The 23,680-nt window shown below is 38.6% G+C and overlaps 1 protein-coding gene across 2 annotated transcripts in view; it reads right to left on the reverse strand.

Moving 5' to 3' along the window:
- Window positions 1–1,088: 1,088 nt before the first annotated feature.
- The window catches only part of slc27a4 (solute carrier family 27 member 4), a 29,911-nt gene continuing 7,319 nt past the window's right edge, over window positions 1,089–23,680 (reverse strand). Inside the window, exons 1-14 of one of the 2 annotated variants that reach the window (XM_008423994.2) lie at window positions 19,292–19,684; window positions 16,579–16,740; window positions 14,174–14,384; window positions 13,153–13,336; window positions 11,887–12,045; window positions 10,670–10,739; window positions 10,401–10,492; window positions 9,778–9,887; window positions 9,423–9,632; window positions 8,224–8,350; window positions 7,513–7,650; window positions 7,261–7,425; window positions 6,298–6,444; window positions 1,089–5,381 (exon numbers count right to left, since the gene is read on the reverse strand). In XM_008423994.2, the coding sequence (XP_008422216.1) occupies window positions 5,224–5,381; window positions 6,298–6,444; window positions 7,261–7,425; window positions 7,513–7,650; window positions 8,224–8,350; window positions 9,423–9,632; window positions 9,778–9,887; window positions 10,401–10,492; window positions 10,670–10,739; window positions 11,887–12,045; window positions 13,153–13,336; window positions 14,174–14,384; window positions 16,579–16,739 (1,932 nt within the window). In that variant the 5' untranslated portion in view covers window position 16,740; window positions 19,292–19,684 and the 3' untranslated portion in view covers window positions 1,089–5,223. Of the gene's footprint in view, window positions 5,382–6,297; window positions 6,445–7,260; window positions 7,426–7,512; window positions 7,651–8,223; window positions 8,351–9,422; window positions 9,633–9,777; window positions 9,888–10,400; window positions 10,493–10,669; window positions 10,740–11,886; window positions 12,046–13,152; window positions 13,337–14,173; window positions 14,385–16,578; window positions 16,741–19,291; window positions 19,685–23,680 lie in introns of those variants that run through there. The other variant, XM_008423993.2, reaches the window with a different exon arrangement.

Consider the following 23,680-nt stretch of genomic DNA (forward strand, 5'->3'; position numbering starts at 1 on the left):
CCCGACTTCTCAGAAACACGCAGAGTCATGAACGTGGTTTACTTAGGTCAGCTGAGATTCAGGTGCTGCCCCCGCAAGTCAGGACGGACCGGACGGCGTTTCGCAACATTTACAGATGATGTTCCAGGAGGACCAAACCGCAAGCATCTGCACCAAAAACATTGCTGACTTAGCTCTACTTTTAGGCAGACTGACAAGTAGTTCAGACAATACCCATGACCTGTGTGCCCCTCTCTTCAGCAGTAAGTTTAGAAGAAAGAGGATCTTTTTTTTATTTTTTATTTTACGTAATTATGACATCTAGAGTTGAAGGGGAGAAATTGGTATTAAATCTCTCAAAAACAGAGAAAGAGGAAACAAGCTGAAATCTCTGACATGAAGTGAAAGATCACAATTAGACTATGTAACAGAGGGACAAAAATATTATATCTTACAAAGAACTCAAAATAATATTTAAGATTGGGTTAGGATATTTTATATTAATTAGGTTTCATTGGTTCCATTAGCGTTGTGAAAAAAGGGACATTTTGGACCTCAAAACCAATTTTTTTGTTGTTTTTGAAAACAAATGATTTGTTGTTCCTGTTTGGAACAAGCCACGAGTTCAATGTGGTTTTAAAGGTTTACACAACACACCCGTCATGACATGAATGTTGTAATCATTTCAAGTTTGGCATGTCTTTATTAAACTACTATGTTGGAGAAAACATTTTTTAAATTCCTTTTCAAAGAGAAGAATTTGAGGCAATAACATTTGGTGTTGCCATCATCAAGCAGGATTCTGGATGACTGATCATTTTGCACTTCTTGGTCAAATTGGTTGATTTCTTGTCTGATTTTTTTTTTTTTTTTAAAGATAAATTACCACGTTACCACGTTAGCCAGCCCCACCAGAGGATGCTTGAAAAAAGTAGGAGGCTTCTTTGCTTTGAAAGGCTCATTTTAACTCGGCACATTTGACAGTAGAGTCTGAAGTTAAATTAATAAATCTGGACAAATAATACTTTAACTGCTGGTCGTAAAAAAGGCCATTGAGGTCACAGTTAATTAATGACCAATTAAAAAACAAACTGAACCAGAGTCAAAGGGAACAATGTAAATAGTTTTATTAATAATTATTTTTCCATTGGCAGCACTGCATTTATCTCCCTTTCCTTTAATACAGTATGTGCACAACTAGCCTTGTGTGGGTAGGAGGGAAACTGTGTGTGTGTGTGTGTGTCTCACACACCTCTGAGACCTCGTCTACACACTCTGCACAGGTTGAGAACTGCTGCAGTGCAACAACACAGTAAAACAAAAGCAACAGAAACAGAGAGAGGCAGATTTACTAACACCATAATGAACGGGGGGGAAATGTGCAAAAACCAGGATGAGACATTGAGGACACAGATGCATCATAAGAACATGTTTCATCAGCAAAGTTTAACTCAACTTTATTGTATCCAACTTAATAGTGAATCCACAGAGACTCTAGTAATCTTGACCAATTAGTTTATGTTGGAAATGGTTTCTTCTGAGGCTTTCTGACATTTTATAACTTACAAAGTTATGGTTTAATTGACTGAAGTGCTGTGTTCTACAAAACACGAAAGTAATGGGAAAATAAAATGTAACCTTAGAAATTTGGATGTAGTTGTCAAACCCAAAACTCTCTAAGGGAAATTTTAACAATAAAGTTTATTTTGTAAGATTTATTTTGACCAATTATACTTATATTAATTGTAGTGTTAAGGAAACGCCGCATCTCTAATTTCCATCAGTATTTTTCCAACACGGAGATGGCAAATTAAACAGACTGCAAGTAATTATTTTCCTGTCCTTCCTTGTGCATCTCAGAGGTGAGATCAAATTTAAACCGCTCACTCGATTGTCATCCAAGCACAAAACCCCTTTTAGACCACACAATCACAAAGTTATAATTTCACACAAAAACAAACAAAAAGCAGTGGATCAAAGAATAATTGACAGGCTTCCAAAAATAAAATAATTTAAGCTAATTTTAAAATATATATTTATAAAAAAAAAAAAGACATCTTCTTCAGAGTGCAGTGCTGTGGGGCTGTTTAATCACTCGCCCCCTGGTGGTATGAATTGACAAATGCAACCACCACCAATCAGAAGCATCATAACAGCCAAACCTTAGACACACAAATTACACTTCACCTCACAACAACAAATCAGTCATTTGTTCATTTTTGTCACCCTCCCAAACACATTCTTGTGAACATTTTACACTCATCATTAAAGAATAAACTCAGTAGCGAAAGAGACAAAGGAGGCTGGAACGAAACTGGAACGAAGCTGGACCTCGTGAACGTCTCCGTTGGACTTTTTCACCCGATGAGGAAACAATGGGTGAAAAAAAAATGACAGAATATTTCCTATGTCAGTAAATGCAATGTATGAACCAAGAAAACATGCTTCAATGATTGCAGCATCAGCATCTTGAAAACAATAACATCCTGCTTTGGTGTACTGCATGTGACTGCAGGATGCAATGTAAGGTCAAGGGTTACAGAGCAACAGCAGAGAACTCAAATGAGCAAAAAAAAAAAAAAAAAAAAAAAGCTTCTCAAAAATTTGTTTTTAGGTGAAGCTAAATGTCGCCAGAATTCATGAACAAGCCAATCATATCCGGGACGATTTTTAATCAACGTCTGAGACAACGCGAGCTCAACTGGGACAGAGTGGACAGGAAGCAGAAAACAAGGCGCGGCTATTTGAAGGTGGGGCGGTAAATGAACACTGCAAACACAAATAAAGTTGAAGGTAGGAAAAAAAAAAATCTTAAAGGAGTGTCTTAGGAGATAAATTCTTCCTGCTCCTGGCAGGACGAAGACGCTAACCACTTGGTTTTTGCAGAACTTAAGGAAATCTCATGATCCTATGTAGTCAAGTTGCTATGATGGAGAAAAGACTGAAATAAGAAAGAAATGCTGAAACGTCAGATTAAGAAGAGAGCCAGGGCCTGTGTGTCTGAGAGGTGAACTCGCAGTAAGGCACAGTGCTCTGCGCGCGTCCATGATGCTCGTTCAAAGCGATGGACAGCAACATTGACTAGGAAGAACAGTTCTGGTCAGATGTTTACATGCAATCATCATGGGATCAAATTACATTAACTTTTGATGGCTTTTTATTTGAACTGCTCTGTTGTTTAATCATTTTTAGAAACAAGAATTAGATTCAAATGTCGCCAGGTCAAAATTTGACAGATTCAAATATATGCTTATTGCTGCCATCAACAAACTTCTGGCATGGTTATACTCAATGGAGTCCAACTTTTTAAGCATCTACATTTGATAATCTGTGAACCAGAGCTTAATTTTCTTTGTCCAAGCATGATACTGCCACCACTGTGCCTTCCCCTAGTCCAAACCTCAGCCTTCTAGAAAATGTATAAACGAAGCTTAAAAATTGGGTAAGTTGCAGTAAACCAAGCAATTTAAATGAAATGTGGTCAAATATTCAGTCTGAATGATGCCAGAATCTTATTGATGGTTGCAGAAAGTGTGTATTAAGCTGAAAATCGCAAAGGGATATGTAACCAAATATTAATGGGGTTACATGAGTATATATAGCTATATCTTTGACTCTGTGCTGATTAGACAATCCACCATACAGTCAACTATTTGCACACCCAATGCTTGTTCATTCAAGTTATATGTTGCATAACCATTCCAAACTTGAAAATGAGTAGCTTAAATAAATAACAAAAAGCCCCAAATTAACCATAGTGAACATAAGTAAACTTCTGACTTCTCTTCTTCCGTTTCAGCTCCTGTTCATTTTTAAATTTTGTTTTGGTCAATCAGCTCTCCTGGACGTTGCAGAATCCCCCTCTCACTCATCAGGAAATCCTTCTGTCACGCCCGTTTTCATATGCGTTAGGTGAACACAAACACAAACAAACCAGCACACACACACACACACACACACGCACACACACACACACACACACGCACACACACACACACACACACACACACACCCCAAGATGAGCAAAGTCTACCTATTCAGACAAAACCTGCACAATTTGGCCACATAACCACAAGAGTTCAACATGCAAACCAGAAAAAGAAATGCGTTATTTAGCCCAGGGTTGACTTTATCCTGTTGCTTTACTTTGTGTTCCAGCAGCCAATATAAAATGGGTTCAACAGCTTTGCTTTGATGGACTCCAGATGCCAACGTAGGATGGATTTGGATGGACATACAGCATAAAAAAAAAAAAAAGATAAAATACTAGTTCTATCAACTAAAATATGTAAACATCAACTTAAAGTATTTGGTATGTTGCTGACATATTTTAATAAATAAATAAAAACAAAGTTCTGATGGCTTGCAGCTGATTATTGCACTGCAGATGCTGGAGAGTTATTGCACCTTAAAGCTGCAACCACTGGTCTAATTTAACATGCGCGTCCCTTCCAGCTGCTCTTAAATTGTTCCCTTCTGGTAGAAATGCACGGATGCTTTGGAGAGCAGCGAGGTCGGAATGACTAATGTTTCAGGTAATCTGAACTTCAGATGGTGTGAGAGATTACAGTTTGTCACTTTCTGGCTAGTTGTGCAGGTTAAGTCAAAAGCAGAGGTGCCATCTTTCACAAGATAATCTCACTAGAACATATCATGATAACATGAACAGAGATAACTTAGGTGCACAAAGGTCCCTTCGTTGTTCCGCACACTTCATATGCAGGACTGGTTTCACAGTTCTCTTCAGCATCCTTTTAAGTTTGTGTTAAATCTGCATTCGCAAGTTGTGGCATTCTGGATTCCAGGCAGCTTGTTTGCCTTATTTCTTGCTGGGAAAGCATGTTTGGTAAGGGGTCTTCAAGGTCGGTGTTGCAATGAAAGGATGTTTGAAGTTCCAGAAAGAACCTGGTCTCTGTGGTTGGTGCCTCTCTTTTTGTCTGCTGAGGTAGCGAGAGGGGTTGCCGGGGAGATTTCAGCCGGGATGGATGGAGCAGAGCATATCCTTTTGAGCGTGCTGTCCATATATCTCGTTTTTTTTGTGATTTTTTTTTTTAGAACTTTAATGAGCAAAGTAGGTTTGAGCGTATGTGTGTGTGCATTGGCCTTTAAAAGCGTATGGCTCTTACGTTAGCATCCATGTATATGCTCTGCTAACCTGGGCAGGCAATGTAGTCCTCTTTTCTTTATTGAAATATGTCTGCATGTCAGTGTGTGCACAAGTTGATGTAGTGGTCTGTCAGGCCGTCACAATTTGTGCTTCCCCGACACTATGGAGCGGTAGAGCTCTTCGTCCAGCTGCACATAGCGCCCTCTGCTGGAATCCAGGAAGAACAGTTTGTCTGACACAACAGTGGGATTAAAACCATCGTGACGCAACTCTGTCTTCTGGAATTTAAACGTCCCTGGAAAAGAGAGACAGAGGAAAATTGTTTAGACATTTTTTGTTTACATCAGTCTAGGCTGTTTTCTTCTAAATTGTTTTTTTTTTTTCTTTCATGGTTTATGCACATTATTCAAGCCCAAATTCAAGAATAACATTTTCAGAATTTTGGGGAGGTATGTTAGATATATATTTCTATCAATGTTTGAGATGAAACAAAAACACCTGCCAAAACCAAAGCAGTTCAAAAATACAGGAGTGATGAATGAAAGGAGGACTGCATCAAAGTAAGGAAGTGAAGAAAGTAGGAAGGAAAAAAGGGACTAAAGACAAAATAAATGAGTGAAGACACTGTATCAAGGAAAGAAGGAGGGCAACAAAGAAAAAGAAAAGGAAGAAAAAATGAAAGTAAGGGAGGGGGAAAGGAACTAACAAGTGAAGTGAAGTTTTTTCATTTCCTATTTCTCTCCCTTCCTTCATTATTTCATTGCAACTTTCATTCCTTCCTTGACATTATAGAAAAAAATTGCTGAAAGGTTTATGCCTACCAATTCTGAACAGAACAAAAACTATCTAGCGTTTCTTAATTGTTTTCCTAAGAAACATGAATCTAAATATTAGTGGAGTGTGTATATAATTGAGCATGTGTGCATAGCTTGAACCTTTGTGGTAGAGAGGAAATCCATAATGAATTCAAACGTGCATTACCTTTAAAGTTCAATTGTATAATATTTCTGGAAATTGAATCTTTCATATTATTCATTAAAGACCCAAATATAATATGGCTCTTGCTCAGTGGCCGCTGGAGATAGACCGCGGAGCGCCCAGCAGGTTTAGATAACAGACAGATGAAGATACGATGACCCAAAATGGGGGCATGTACGCTTCACCTACACAGCACATGGATCCTTTAGAAAATAAAATAAGCAAATAAATACCCGTCTTGTTGACTTCTGGAAGGAAGCGAAGAAACACGGGTCTGGCATACGGAGGGAGAACTTTCTCCATGTCCTTAAACAACTTCTCCAGGTCGGTGGATTGGGACGGATCAGCGATGGCTGCCATTCCAGCCTTTCCCTCTGCTCCTGTGCACACAGAGTCAGACATACAAGATGATTAGCTACTGACAACTGTAGAGATTTAGGTTCTAATTGCTACATTCAGAGGCAACGCAACAAGGTCAATGGTTTGGTTCAGAAGCAACCAAAACTCTTTTTTTATATTTTCAAACAGCACCAAACTAATCATCTCTTGGTCATACCGTAGTGGCGAATATACCTCCATTTTTACATCCATCTGGACATTTTCTGTACCTGCATTGTGTTTGAGCTGGACAGCTGGAGTCAATACTATTAAATCCATTAAAACAATAGAGGAAAGAACCAGCCATGCTCGTCCTCCTTCTTCAAATCCAATGCTCATATTTAGCACATTCTTGATGTACGGCAATGTAATAGTTCATTTGCTAACCTTCCTGTTTAACACTACGGATGTCCTGTTCTCATAACTTATCCATTTTGCTAAGATTGGACGAACATTTCACTTTCAGATTTGTAAAGCTGGTGGTGATAGGACTCAAATGACTTATTATTAGTAACAGGTGGTTCTAAAAAGCATTCAGAGTGGCAGGCTGAAAACATATGCAAGCTACACTTTTCAAATGTTATTTGTAGAAATATTTTGAAACGATAAAAACACCTTTTGTTTGTATTCTTCTGCTTAATTTGTTAAGACCGAGCCCATACAATCTCAATAAAATACATTCAGGTTTGTGGGACTTTGAAGTGACTTCATTTTGGGACAACTAACACATTTAGAGACATGTTAGGCATTTACTTAAGCTCTTGCCATATAATGTCGGAAACATACAGCATGAACATAAGCCAAGCGAAAAGGTTTACCTGGGATTTCTACTCCATAAACCACCACATCTTTCATCTCTAGCAGCCTGCTTAAGGTTCCTTCCACCTCAGTCGTTGAGACGTTCTCTCCTTTCCACCGGAAAGTGTCTCCTGTTCGGTCCTTGAAGTACATGTGGCCGTACTTATCCATGATCAGAACGTCGCCTGTTTGGAGGATTTAATAAGCGTTCATTCAAATGAGGCACTTAAAACATTATACTACAATAATATGTGCTGGAGGAGGATTCTAACCAGAAAGATAGGCGCTATCGCCCTTCTTGAAGACACTGTTAGCGATCTTCTTGCTCGTTGCCGTTTCGTTAACGTAGCCATCAAACCTTCGGAGGGGATCGTTCTGAATGATCTTCCCAACTAGCTGGCCAGGCTCACCTTGAACAAGAGAAGAACCAGATTACTTCACATTCGCTGGCATTTTTGGTAAATATTTGTTTATAATTTCAGGGTTTTGCTATATTACAGTTAGAAACTGTTCATGTGTAAAGAAGAAGAAGTGAACTTCCAAAACATTGTTATGCATAGGACTGCAACTAACAATTATTGTGGAAATTGGTTATGCTAACGACTAATCAAATTTAAAAAAAATCACTGGCATAGTCTGCAATTTTTTTTAACAAAATAGTACTTAAAAGTACAAAGCAAATAATTCAAATCCTTTTAATCCTGCTGTGTGTTGTTTGTTCTTTCAGCAAATTACCTTTTTTAGAGTTTGTATACTCCAGTTACCAATAAAATCAATCATGAAGTTAGTTGACAGTTATATTAGCAATCGATTCATTTGATTAATTATTTAAGTTTATATTTTCAGCAATAATCCAGTTTTCATTATTAACTATTCTGAATGTGAATATATAAGCAGCCACATCTCTGTCTACAGTTTCTTAAAACAACAACAACAAAAACACAGCAATTTTTAATTTATGACTCACAAAAGTAAAAACCCACCAGGTTTACAAGGAATGCAGACACCATCAGGTCCTCGTATGAGCTCCATGGTCTCCTCATCAACCCTCACCAGCCTGATGGGATAGATGAAGGGTAGAATCTGGCTGTTAAAGCCACATGCGCCAACCTAGATGGCAAACAAAGAAGTTAGGAATGATAACACTTCCAGGATGTTCAAGAGATTATATATATACATATATAATATATACACAGTGAAAGTTTCTATGTTAAACATATGATGGCTGACACAAAAAAGGCAAATTTAAGGGGATTAAAAAAAGGCCAGGCTGGTTCATTTTTGCAGTGTATGTGGATCTGGGAGGAAGGGAGGAAGGAATGTGGCGGCAGTGATAGCAGCGTTTCCACTTCATGTGGATTCTCTAGTGAGCAGCTGTGCGGCTTAGTCATCTGAGAATCTGAAGATAGACTGGCCATCCAGACTGGTCAAGGCTTCAAACTAATCATGCCGACACTGTTATTAAGCAGGTGCAATTAACAGTCCATGCCCATCATGCAGATAAATACCAAGTCACACTCAGGCCTTGGCACCCAGTTGTAGTATGACTCCTAGCTTTGGAATAGTTCAGATCTTCACATTGTGCACAGCCAGACCTGATTGGCTTTACATAACCAATAAAAGGCCCACATGTGGCTGCTAAGCTGATAAACTTGCAGATTCTTTTTTTTCTCCACCACAACAAGGCTAAAACCTACGGTGAATGTGATGAAAACTTCGTATTTATTAATACCACAACTCTTCATGCTGTGAGGAAACATGCTTGTGTAGACAGGATTCTTTATGGTGGTAGCACTTGGGTTAAGACAGTCTGGAAAGAAAAGGAGTACAAAGAGCATAGCAGCCTTATCTCTGCCTTCACACTAAAGTCAGGTTTGTCAAATTTGCTGTGATTCAGCAACGTTCAAAAGATTACAGAGGTCCAAGGCTGTTCTTTAACCTGGTGCAAAGGTGGCCTGACAATGCTGCAGACACAAGGAATCTGCAACAACTGATGTGCTGCTTTCTTAAAGGAGTATTTAACTACACTATTTTACAAATCAATTTTGGTTTTGCACATTTCATTCCCTTTGTACATATTTCAGAGTCCGTGCGATCTTTATTTTATGTTTGTGACATCACAATAAAATAAAGTATTTTCCCTAAAGAATTCTCACGGCTTCTTAGCAGGTTGTGTTCCCACCTCGTTTCCAAAGTTGCCCAAGCTGCAGTTGCACTCTGTGGCTCCGTAAAACTCTGCAATCTGCGGGATATTGTAGCGTTTCATGAACTCCTCCCATATGGACTGGCGCAGGCCGTTCCCCAGTGCCATGCGCACCCGATGCTGACGTTCAGAGTCTCGAACTGGTTGGTTTAGTAGGTATCGACAAATCTCTCCGATGTACTGCACGATCTAGATGTTGAATATGGAAATGGGAACCGAAACGATTCCAATGATTAATAGCGATTCAATTAGGTTGGCAACAGGCTGTTCAAATGTTTTGAGGAATATTTTCAAGACGTAACAGAGTGACTCGTGTAAATGAAATTAGTCTTACGGTGCAGTTATATTTGACACAGTCGTCCCAGAAACGGGACGCAGAGAACTTCTTTCTGATGACCACAGTCATTCCGTGTATTAGGCACTGTCCCACTCCCACAATGTTCCCTTAGAAAGAAGAATATGAGGAATCACACTGTCAGTCTTTGTGTACGAGGTCATCAAAAAATGGAAAAGCTGAAATTGCAAATGCAGCTTAAGCGAACATTAAAATTAGTTTCTGTCTTTCCTTCTCGGACATTTGAAACACACTTTGTGTTGAGATCAACATGATGCCAAGGCTCTTCAGAGGAAGTGCAGTAGGTGGGTCAAACTAATTTGGCTTTGTTTGCACAAGGACTCATGGATGTGACGTTTCTACAATAGTAACCCAACCGACGGCCAACGACTGCAGCCTCTCCCTCATCTAGTTTGATTTGCATCTGAGGCGGAGTGAAAGTCTACTTGTAAATCCTTCTTTCCATTAGACTCAGTGTGAGAAACTGGCTCGACCACATGTTTTTGTTTCTACAGTTTGTTTAAATCGTTTTTGTACGGTAGGAAATTGAGCCAAAATGGAAGTAAAAGTAGTAAACTCACTCACGCACAGGTGAAATCCAAATAGGTTTTAAGCAAACATACCTGCAGAGTGATAGAGCGGGAGACAGTCGTAGAGGACATCATCTGGAGTCATCCTAAAGCCGTAATATACCAAAGCAGCCATGCGGTAGTATCTGAAAACAAGAGTGGAGTTAGATATGAGCCAAATCAGTCAAATCTAACGCCGCAAGATTTACTTCATCTCCGTCTCCTTCTGTGCTAAGATTATTTGAACTATACACAACATGGATCTAAAAAGAACAGCTGCAGTTCATGTGTGTCCGTTTGTTGGCCAAATGCCTGCTTCCTACCTGCTGTGCACAACAATGGCAGCTTTAGGCATCCCTGTGGTCCCTGATGTGTAGATATAAAACAGCCGATCTAAAACAGAAAACACAGAAACAGAAGATATCAGGTTGATATTGTGAAAATGCGGTAAATGTCTAAGAATGTTAATTCTGCTAAAGTTGAACTTCTGCATATATATGCATGCACGGTGTTCCACCCGAGTGTTGAACCTTTTCTAGAAGGAGTTACTCACTTACTCACTCTTGATCAGAGCACAGATGGAATTGAGCAGTGTATCATAGTAAGCCCTTTCAGCACTGTCTGATCTTATAACCTGAAATCTTAAACTCACAAAGATTGAAAAAAAAAAAAAAAAAAAAAAAAAACAGAATAATTTCAAAAAGACTTGTATAGATGTGAAACAAAGTCAGAGTGAATAATTGTTTGGCTCTGTGTGAGTAAAGGTCAGGTGGGAATGTTACATCCTCTCTTGAATTGTTTGGTAGACAGAAATGTTTGTGTGTCAGGTGCTTTATGTGAGAACCAGAATAAGCAGATAGAGAGCAGTTTCTATTAAATGTAATGTGTATATAAAGCTTTGCAATAGTATTCGTATCCTTGCATAGATACATTTATACACAAATGGGTTATTTATTCATTCAGTGGCAATTAGATTCACTACATTCAATATTTTTTGGTTTTAGCGAGCCAGGGGGATAGAGATAAAAGTACACCACAGTTTTTAGATATTTTTTTTACTTTCTCACTCGGCTCTAGTCAGATAAATCCAAAACAGATGAACGCTACATGTATCAGAAATCTAACACTGCATTTCTCTCTTGGGCGATACTATGTGTGCATGCCTTTTGTGATATTTGCGGGTCCTACTCTGGACAGCCACAGGTTGGCTACCATGTCTTGTCATGCCACCTCAGGCTCCATAAGTATATATGTTTGCTGGAATAAAGTCATTTACATCCAATATCTCCAATCCTTGCAGCTTCACTGTTTTGTCTACCTCTCGTTTGCATACAAGCAACAGTGCTGCAATGTTTTCCAAAAATACAAGTTTGTATGACAAACTTGCATCTTATCACGCTGAAATATTTTGGAATCAGAAACATTAGATGCATCTGAACAAAGTGAATTATTGAAACAACTCCCAACAATGTAACAAAAGGCAGTTTGTATGAACTTTGTCGTAGGGGAAGTCAAATCCGGCCTGACGTCGTGTGTTCACCTGTGAAGCAGCGATCTGGCCGTTGAGGCAGGCGAGACGAGGCGCCATCCAGCAGGGGCTCCAGGCGCTCCGTTCCCTGCGGTACTCGCTTGGGGTCCCAGTCTCCGGAGCAAAACATCAGAACCGCCTTCCTCATTGAACTGTGGACCTCTGACACCGCTGTAAAAGAAAGAGAGAGGAAACAAAAGCCCTGAAGTGTTGTGGGATAATTATCATAATTTAACCAATGGTGCAGGGAGAACACATGATATGAGGTCAAAGAAGGTTAAAAAAATAAGCCCAGAGCGACTCAACCAAAAAAAAAAAACAAACAGGAGAAAGTACCATGTGACAATGAGACAATGGTTTTTTCCATACTGTATAAACAGAAAGTGTGTAAGTGAAGCTTTATGTCCTTCTGGCTCAGTGCTGATGGTGTAGGCATGATATTTGGCTGCACCATAAAAACGCTGCAGTTCCAATTACTTAAAGGCATTAAGCACATCACAGGATAAAGAACCAATACAAAGAGAGCTTCATCAATCTCTGGATGTACACTTCCACTCTCTTTATAGATGTTGAGGTCAAGGTTTTTTTTCCCCCCCGATGGAGCATAGATCCAGGAGTAAAACAGATCCCAAATGAATGTTACATTGCATGTTCATGTAACATGCAAGAGGAGATGAGTCTATTAAGACGTTGTTCATTAGTAGATAGCAGATAATTAATGCAATTTTAATTCCACGCACATAACCTTTTAATGACTCATTTATCTACCGAGTGAGTCAGGCAATGCTTCTGCTGAGTGATTTTTTTTTACTTTTAACCGTTTTAAACTGGTAGGACAAAGTCACATTTAAATACATAATGTGCTGCATGTGTGCACATAAACTTGGATTAAAAACATTCAACCGATTTTGAAAAAAGTTGAATCATCAAACGGAGAATGTCAAATATTTCTGAGCTTTAGGTCATAAATCTGCAAGAGTTGAATGTTGTTCTACACATTTCTGCCACCTTCATCAGTTGCTGATTATCACTTATCAGGTGGTATTCTTGTCAGACCTTGAATGCCACACATTGGCTATAAAGACAGCTCCACTGACTGATACTGAGGAGACACCTACTCAAATAACCATGTATCTTTTATGACCTCAGCTGCTTTCTCCCTGCACTCGCCTCTCTCATTACAAAGGAAGAAGAACAGCACCCATCAGCATAAGTCAGTACTGTGCACGCAGGAGGCTTAGGGTGGCTGTAGAACATGAGCTCTTCCCTTTATCTTACCATCAGAAAGCTCTGAACCAAACACCACAGCCTTGGCATTGGAGATGGTAACACAGTGGACCAGGGCATCTAGTCTCAAGTTGAAGTTGATGAGAGCAGCTTCAACTCCGATTTTAGCCATTCCCAGCCAGAGGCCCACATACTGGGATCTGTTCTCCATGAACAGGGCCACCACATCACCTTCCTGAAAGTGGGAATGACAAAAGACACCCGTGCCGTCAACCTACAGTACACACACCACTTTCGTTTTTCACATTTTATCACGTTACAACCATTAATTTTAACGCAGTTCTAAAAAACAACAACAACAACAACAACAAAAAACACGAAGTAGTACACCTAAGACAGAAGAAAATCCTATGTGGCTTTCAAATTTTACCTACAAATAAAAATCTGAAAAGTCCAGCCTTTCCTTGCTGAAGAATAGCACCCCCACAGCATGATACTGCCACCACCAATTCAGAAACATGTGGCATGCACTTGTACTCATTCCTTCCACTTTGATGCTCCCAATTAAATTCCAGTGAAACAAATTCCTTACAAAAGTTACCTTGTGAGTAAATAGTCAGTTTGTGTATAATTAAAAATTAAATTGTGATATTGATTGAAATTAACCAGTTTTTTGGGATTTTTTCCCTCCCATCACTAGTCTGTCTTTCAGGTCTATTGCCCAGTTGTTTAGAATCAAAATGTACAAACACTTGGGCAATTATACTATTGGAAAGTATAATCCCTAAAAAGATGTTGGCAGTATGATGCTGTGGGGATGCTTTTCTTCTGAACAGGCAACTTTGCTCAACTTTTTCGTGACGAAAATTATGAACACCATGCCTCAGTTTCCTTCTGCCTCATGAATACGTGTGACTTTGTGCTGACAGTACAATAAAATAAATACACACTGTACATTGAGGTTTGCGGTTATAATGTGACAAAAAAATGTATCCATTTTTAAAAATGAAAGACGTGAAAACAAGTTTTGCAAATTATTTCTAATTCAATCTCTTTATTTTGCTTTTTCCACCTTAAAGCCACGATCCAGCAGCAGGTTGGCCACTCGGTTGGAGTACTCATCCAACTGTCGGAAAGTCCACCTCTCTCCGGTCCCCTCAAAGATGAGAGCAGTTTTGTCGCCATGGCGCTGCACAGTTTCCGCAAAGATCTTAGGAAGAGTGTTCTTCTCTCTGACGTGTCGCTTGACGTTCAGCTTCACGCGCAGTAGCACGTAGGCAGCACTTTAGGAGAAAAATACAACACACCTTAGAGTTACAGCTCTAGAACTGATTTTATGATACTACAAACATAAAAGTGCTTCTTCTGCAAAATAATCCTAACCTACACATAATATTTAACAAGAAATGTCAACTTTGCTTAGTTTTACATGATCAAAATTGATCTTTTCAAGGACAACCTTCAAGTAATGGCTGGCAGTTTTGTGAAGCATGCCTCATTTTCTGGGAAGCATTACAAAACATGCATTTATTTAGTTAAACGTAGAAGGTACAAATATACCTTGAAGTTATTGTTCACATATAATTGGATCCATTATCGACACACATGCAATTCATAGCAGGAGAAGTAAAATATTGTAATAAGCATATCCAGGGGGCAAAGTCTGACTAAACAGCAACGCTCAGTTCTCTGTATTTATTACACAGAGGTACAAGCAGAAGCCGTGGCTGAGTGAGGTAAATAATTACAGAAACCTCATAAAAACCAACAAGCCAAGTAATTTCATGGCTGTACTGTGTTCTGGTTGAAATTCTTATCATTGCATAAGGGATTAGTTTTATGCTAGTCGAGATAAATGGAGTTTACTGTAGTTCAGACGTCTAGTTTTCACTCACATCACCTTTGGGGTTCTCGCTATTGCAACAGAACAAAGCTAATAGCAGTAGTAAGCCGTTTAGTGTAACCTTTTTAAGCAAATGTTCTACTGCTAATGCAAAGCTACCACTATTTGTCACAACAAAATGCCAATGGCTTGTCAAACTACATCACACAATACCACCCAATGAGTCACAGTGGCAATGTCAGCCACAGCCCAGGTGAAATTGTTGAATTCTTAACCTTGATTCATAGGTTACTGTGAGTACAACTAAAAAGGTTACCAGTTTTACCAAAAGAAGATACAGGTATGTGTATATGAAAAGGAGGATATGTACCTCTAACTCATAAAGATGGAGTCCTTACTTTACACGTACTAATAAGAAATATGCACCATTACTAGTTGGACCACTTTGGTGTATTTGTTCTGAGGAGGTTTTTAAAAGGACAGGTTTTTGTTTACAGTTTCCCGTTTTACCAGTGGTGGGGGGAGGCGGGGGGGAAAGGAAGTTAACCACAGCATATTACCATAGTAACCTTTAACTGTAAATATTAGCTCAAGGTTCACACATTAAATAATCGCCGTCTAGCTGCGTCCTTGGCATTTTTTCCATAGAAATATACGTCAAGCTAGCACCTTGAAAACTATCAAGTGGCCCCATCAACATTTCTGCAAATGAAATCTGACCTGAAGATATGTATTAGGCTTGCTATTAAATAAGGAAATGGGGCTTCAGTCACTTGCAAAATACAACTTGTGATTTTATGTAGTAGACCAAAACAATGTGGTAGCATCAAAGCTGTGAGATAATTAAGCAGGAAGAAGTAAAGCAGTCCAAGTTTATGTGAAGAGTTTTGGAAGTGCATGCAGAGTAATTGTTTAGGTCAAAGTTAATTTGTGGTTGAGAATCAATCACAAGATTTGCGATCTGATGTTTACAAGTGATTTTCATCCAATCAGGCAGAAGTCGAGATATTTTGCAAAGAAGAACCTTTTGGGGGCAGCTGTAAGTGCCCCCAAAAGGTGGCGCTACAAAGTATTTAAGTAGGGGGGGTTGAGCGAAATCTGAAATTGTCCGGTGACAATTTATAAGAAAACAAAATAAAGTAAAGGACTGTTAATACTCTTGGAAGGCCCTGTGAAGGAATCAATAATCAAAACAACACTTTGCAATTATGTCCTGACAGAGAGAAATGAAATGAGAAGTTTGTTATCTGAATAATTAATGTGACAACTTGATATCTATAAATCATTACTGCTAGATTAAAATGTATGATTTTATGAGACAAAATTTCAAAAGAGAGGGAATATAGAAGTAATATTTTCATGAAAGGACAACAGTTCAAACACTATTTTAACATCAAATTTATGTTACTTTATATCAGAGCGTTTTCCTCCATTTTAAACAAGCAAGCCATAAATAACCGTAAATATAGCTCTTGTTTTATTATTTTACAAGTTTTAAAGCTGCAGTGAATGATTATTACCTATACAGGGGCTGTTAAAGGTCGGTAGCAGAAATTCCAATTCGGTGTTGTAAAATATCAAAAAAGTGGTATAATTGAGTTCATTTGACATGTAAATATATGTTTTGTGCTTACTGTAGATCTCTGCCAATTGTTTTGGCAACAATATCCAGAAAGCTCCATCCTCCACTTCCAAGGTAAAAGATCAGGATGGCTGGAAGAACCTGGTACCAAGGCAGGCCCACCACCAGCCTCAACACAAACAGCAGGACTGTGCAACATGACAGACGCATCATCCTGAGGGGAAACACACACACACACACACACACACACAACTACAAATAAGAATCTTTTCATGCCAAGCATTATACCACTTACACAAATACTGCTAGTAGAGTATGTACACAGGAAGAGATTTTTGAGTTTGCGCTGCCATAGAGCCAAAGAATGTTATCGACTGTGATTCTGTTTACACATCCTGTGCCAAGTTTGAACTACTGACTTAGGCTTGGTGGACACACTCCTTTACAAAAGCATTTGTGTCTCTCGGATTTTGTCACATTTCTCACAAGGATATATATATATATATATATATATATATATATATATATATATATATTCAGAGCAACACATTACTGAAAAATAGAAGAAAACTATGCATGACTTAAACATTTTGCACACAAAAAAAATATCCTGAAAAGTATGGCATGCAATACTGTTATTATTGGATTTGTATTCTGGATCAATACTTTTAGAACCCTCTCCCAAGTAGGTTTCTAAGAAGGTTAATATAACTGGATGGCAAAAGTCTTCAGGCTGGTGCTTTGATCTAAACTAGCATCGTTTTGAATAACTATTTTATTCAGAGATTTTATAATGAATTTTATTTGTTGTTTCTGTTTTGTTTATTTCATTTGAATTTTGACAATCTTATAGTTCCAATGTTAAATGTTTATTAGAATTTAAAGCTTATTGATCTATGTGTTCTTGCATTATTATGCTATTAACAATATATTATTTGAAAATAGTCTCAAAACAACAAAATTATCGTTTATTGCAATAACTACTGGGATAATTTATCGTCCAACAAAATTGGTTATTGTGACAGACCTACGCCACCATTCTTGCAGAAGCGTCCACACATTACAATGCTGCCACCACCATGTTTCAGCATGGTGCATTTTGGATGATGTGAAACATTAGTTTTCTGATACATGAAAAGGTTTAATGTCCTTGATTTTTCTCAAACTGCACAAAGGACTTCTTAAGAGTTTTCCTTAAACAATGTTTTTTTATTCTTGTTGTTCTTCCATAAAGGCCAGATTCTTGAAATGCATGACTACAAGCTGACTTTTTCGAGATTCTCCCTTATTAACCTGTCAGTCACTGAACTCTTTGCTGCTTCTTCCCACTAATGATCCCATTGCCTGGTCAGTTTGTTCAGTTGCCTGGTCATGGCTTGGTTGGTTTGCAGTTGTCCCATATGCTTTCCATCAACAAATAATGGACTAACAGTTTGTTCACCAGTTGTCCTTAACATCAAAGGGCCTCAGCATCGTATTAATAATGAGCTTCATTAACAGATTAATTCTATTCACCGATTAGAAGACTTCTGAAGGCAAATAATTGCTCTTGATTTTGTTTAGCCATATGAGAGAAAAAGGAGACATTTGTCCTATATTTAGCTACATCCATCTTCCCTTAGGATTTTATTATGCCACCAACAACATTCACAGTGGTGATGATGTGCTCAGGATTATGTGTAGTGTTGGTTTATCAACGACATTTTGCATCATAGCAAATTCGAGCAAGACATAATGGTTGAAACTGTTAAACGAAATACACAGCTTCCTGAAAAAAAAAACTTCTCTTGCAGCTGAGAAACATTTCAGACCTCGAGGACACCATACTTAAACAAAGCATCTGAAGTGTTACTGATATTAGTGGCTAGGCTACATGGTAGCAAGGAAAGAGGATATCGGTCTGTAAATATGTTTACATCCTTGCTTATAAGAAATTTGCCAGCTCTAGTCTCGCCTCTTAACCACCCTAAAAGAAGACCGTACATTCAGTGATAGCTTGCTTTCTTGCTTCAAAATTGTGAGTGTGTTCTTTTCCTCCGCTTCCAACATGTGGCTGCGATTGTGATTTTCATCGCTAAGCCGAAATATAAAACCGAAACAAGCTCCCGTGTCATACTCCAGTTTTACTTCGCCATTAATAACGAATGAGATTTGAGAATGATTCAAAATCACAAATGACAGAAAGGTAGCAGCAGCCACATGACGGACAGAGACAAAAGCTTCATCATCCGCCGTTGCTGAACCCGGAAATTTAAAGGCGCGGAGCATCATATTGCGGTGGGGGCTCTGGTACCGAGAGGAAGGCTCAGCCCACTGCTGGTAACCTCTCTAACCAGATGCCATGTGCGCTTCAGATACGGCCTTCATTTGTGAGCCGGTCGGTTTGTGTTTATTGCATTGTGACATGATGCGGCTCATCGTGGTGACGGGCTTTTCTACACAGGCAGGATGCGCTGCGTAACGTGTGCGCCTCGGCTTAAGGAAGCGGATGGACAGCACGACAGCAGCAGCTGTATCTTTCGTGATGAACAGGCATGCGGTCTCCATATGCATAATTTACCTTTTAAGGATCTAAAGCTGCCTGAAATTACAGATCACAGTGAACCCTTTGATTCATATCAGTGGGTTAATCGCTCATAATGCCGAGAAAGTGTCAGGACTATCTTCCGTTCTCCCAGGGAATAAAAACCTGATCACCAACCCGCGTAGCTGGCGCACACCAAGCCCTTAGTTGTGGTACACGGATGAGGATTATTTGTACGTACCTTGCCCCCTTCCTCTCACTGCTACAGCATGTAGGTGCTCAGCGATCCGAACGTGAAACTCGTTGTGGGAGATTCCACCTTGATCGGCTTACAGGCCAGTCTGGTCGCTCCCTCCGGCTAGATAGAGATTCAGAGAAACGCACCCAGGCAGACGCTCGCACTGGGCTCTCCTCCTGTCGTCAACCCCGCAACGACCTCCCGCTGCTGCTGCTGAGAAAATGCCCGAGCGATGCGCGTCGACTTTGACCCCACGATCATCATCAGGATCACGATAATTTATATTATCCTTCGATTCATTGTAACCGGTGAGCTCACAAGCAGGCGTAATTCAAATGACCTTATAATTTTCTAAGAGGAGCCCGCCCACGTCAGTCAGCGTCAAATCAGTGAATCAGGAATAAACGCTGACAGACGGCTGGAGCGGACCAATAGAGAGAGATGGTATTACGTCTCGTCCGGGAGAGGTGGGGTTTGCTGCGGTGTGGGAGAGGAAATGCGGCTCTGCTTCTTGGCCAGGGAGGCTAGGGGTCCGCTCCTTTTCGACTCGCCGGCGTGCGGGATGAGTTTATCAGTGCTAGTTACAGGGAAAAAGTGGCAGGCGGCAGGTTGGCCGTACATAACCTGCTTTTACACACTCAAATTGCAACAGACTAAAGCTGGTGTATGTAATTTTTTTAATAATATAAAAAATATATATATATTTTTTTTACATTTTTGTTAACTGTCACTATGTCATGACAGTATAATAAGAGACAGATAATCTGTGAAAAATCAAGTTCCTCTGACTTCCCACAATGCTAATTACATAACAATACAGTCACAACTTGGTGACAGTTTTAATAAAATATTTACATATATTTTATAAAATATATATTTAAAGTACATACCCAAGCTTTAATAGTTAAATGCACCTTAACTTCCAGTTTTTAGGCTTTCTTCACATGTAAATAAATATTCAAGAATAATAATCTTTGGAGGCCTACTTGTCCTTTCTAAAATGTTATAATTGTTTCTAGAAATTTCTTTATCCATGCAAAAAAGAAGAACCCTGACCCATAATGTCAGGGTTCTTCTGACATTATGGGTCAGAAAAACCCATAATGCCAGGGTCCGCATTATCTGTAAGTGATAATGCGGACCCTGAACTTTTCGCTATTGATAAAGAACTGTCAATTTGTCTTAACCCCTTTCTTTATCCTGGACAAGAGATACTAGCTACTACTAACAATATATACTATGTTTACTTTTTCTTTAATGTAAAAAGTACTCTTGGAGTAGGGTTTCCATTCTTTCAAAACGCATAAATCAAAAGTCATGTTAAATTCACAGGGATTATTCATAATAAAGAATCATGTTATGTCAGCATTGACCATGCAAGTTAGGTCAAAGTAGGTGTACTGGTTGTTAAACCAGTGGAAACCATCTGGAATACGCCCATACACTCATTTCTCATGGTGCACACCGTCTATCCACCCAGTCCATCCGCTATATTCTCTGGCTTTCAAATGGTGAGAACCCAAACAAGCCAGCCCAAGCAGCCGTCTCCACCCAGTAATGACCGTTACAGTGTAAAATGAGTCCTGCCTCACCATGCTCTGCTCCACTCAGTTACTACTGCACTGTCAACAAAAGAGGCCAACAGATTAGCAAGGAATGAGGCAGGACAGGATGTTGAAATGTGCTAATTAAAAGAACCAGTTTCTCTGCCTTTGAAGACCTTTAACCTGGAAATTTTCAAGCTGGCAAATTGCTGATCTGATTGCAATCTCAGACGGATATTGGAAAAGTGCAGTTATTTTTAAAGCTCATCTCTGCTGTTGTACTTTTAGAATAAAATGTATACCTTAAATTAAATGCATCTAGCTAATAAAGTATAAATATCTACTGTAGAATTACATGAAATAAAAGGTTGGTAAAAAGAGCTTTGATGAAAAACGTAGCTAATTCTACTTATTGTGCATTTGGGTCAATTACGTCACAAGAGACAAGAACCAAGCTCATTTGTAAACAGAATAAGCAAAAGATATGAACAATTTTAACACGAGTTTTAAAGTGACAGTCAATAAGAGTTTAACTCTGATGACCACCAAGCTATGTTTGATACTACAATGATGATAAAGCTAAACTGTGACAATGATCGTCGTTAGCTTCTTAACTGGTACAGATTTGTTTAATTTGCTACTTGATTTTTTTTGTGTGCTTATCACTTGCACAATGAGTAATTCTATTTGTGTCATGTTAAATAGATACAAGTAGTTTAATCTCGTGCGGATTGAAGTTTTACTATCCCAACTACTCTCTTTCAGACTGCCTAGCAATTGGATATTCTTTCTTCTGGATTTAACTGGGATGATTACAATGGCACAAGCTATCCTGCAGCCGCATGAATGGTGGAGCAAATCGGTATAGGTTAGAGTTCATTATAGCTATAGAAATGATTTTCAAACAAAGTAGCGTGTGACGCAGAAGATGCACAGAAAACATTGTTGGAATATGAAAAACATCCTAAATAAGCACATCGAGGGCACCGGGTGGTTTTGTTTGCGTTATAAATTGAGTATTCGGCCACTTACAAATTTCCCTTGTTTTTGCTTTTTTAATACATTTAAATGTTTAATGTTAGTAAATACATTTTAGGGCTAAAAATCAAACTGGATTCATTATTTCATGACTAATTGGGTATTGAAATAATTGTCAGCTAATCAAGTAATTGTTAACTGGAGAGACTCCAAACTATTTGCTGGAAAAAAAAATCTAGAGCAGTAATTAAGCGAAACTGTACAAAACTAAATACATTTTTCACCTAAGATAAAATAAAATATAGATGTCATTTCAAGCAGAAGAGGCTGAGCTTTCTCGTATTAATATTAGAAGTATTTTTTTCAGCTTAAGATCCACAGTTTGCTATAAATTATCAAGTAATAAATACCAACTGAATTTTGGAAATACAATGTTTTTCTTATTTAAAAATGAATTGATTTCTAACAGGCTTAAATGATTAAGTTAAAAATATGCAGAATGTGCCATTTTTTTATCTGATTATCAAAATAATTGACGGATTAGAAGCATCACTAATACATTTCAGTATAAAAAATAACATATAAGGAGTAGCTAGTGACAATTGTATTTAAGAGGGAAAAAACCATCCAGTTAACACCATTTTAAATTATGAATTAACTGTGATTTATCTTTTTTTTTTTGTCCAAAGTGCTGATTCATAGAACTGGGATAACCAACTAAGCCGAGATTTTCCAGATTTGCAAGCCTTGATTCGATTTGACAAAACCAGTATCGTAAATTACCATGGCGATTTATTCTGTGCATTTTAGTTAATCCTGAAGTCTTATTTGTTCTGTCAGCAGTCACGCCAATCAGAAACGTGTTTTTTTCAGCGATTCCGTTTTCTTATCTGTCTGTTATGGTCTTTTTAATCACCCTGCATTAAAACATCACTCAGTTTGGTATACAGTCGAGTAACATCATCTGATGATGTTAGAAATAAGAAAATAACTTTAGTTTTGACAATTAAAACAAATACCCAGTTTAAATTACACAGCATTTTAAACATGCACAAACCTTTTGTTTTCATCGAGGGGGTTGCTAGTAAGAAAAATGTAAAAACTCAATAATTTAACTTCCGTCTTTTGATTGCCGTTAAGCTGCCCTTACGCTAACAGCTATACAATAAATTGCCCCTTCAAAACAAAAGCATCACAACTAAAATAGGAAGTTAACCATAGATAAAGGTAATTAAAGGCGAGGTTGTGAGCGACAAGTTATAGTTAACATTTTATCCACATATTTCCCAAATACTGGAAAATGTTCCTTCTATTTAATCCCGGCCTGTTGCATTGTTTATATCGATATGCGGTACAAAAAAGAGTGACATTAACGAATCTGCTGTCAAATTAACATGTTATAATCTTGACTGTTCACTTATAAGTTTAAAGTTGTTTATTTGAGCAAATGATCACATTTGATTAGAACGGGTTGGAAATGTAGGATTTTGCGGGTAATTGAGCAATCAACCAATCCGTTATTGTTTACCATTGTCTCGGCAGTTTCCTTTGCGTAACGCGCTTCAATTCCTCATAATCCTCCATCAAACGATGTCTGTTTGGTGTGAGGTATGGCGTACGCAATTTAACCGACGTAGCATCAGTGAATCTGATCGATATCGTGGTCAGCTGAAGAAATTTGTGGACGCACATTTACCTGAATGCCTGTCTTGATAAAGTCGCACCTCACCTGGTTTGGCCTTCCTGAAACTGATAAAGCTTGTGCTGATGATGCTACGTCAAACCTGGCTTTATCTTAAGTCTTAGATTCGTAATCATACTTTTGAGAAACAGTCCTCAATATAACTAATTATATCACATAAGCAGAACC

Source organism: Poecilia reticulata, linkage group LG12 (assembly GCF_000633615.1).
Source record: "Poecilia reticulata strain Guanapo linkage group LG12, Guppy_female_1.0+MT, whole genome shotgun sequence".
NCBI classification, from domain to species: domain Eukaryota; kingdom Metazoa; phylum Chordata; class Actinopteri; order Cyprinodontiformes; family Poeciliidae; genus Poecilia; species Poecilia reticulata.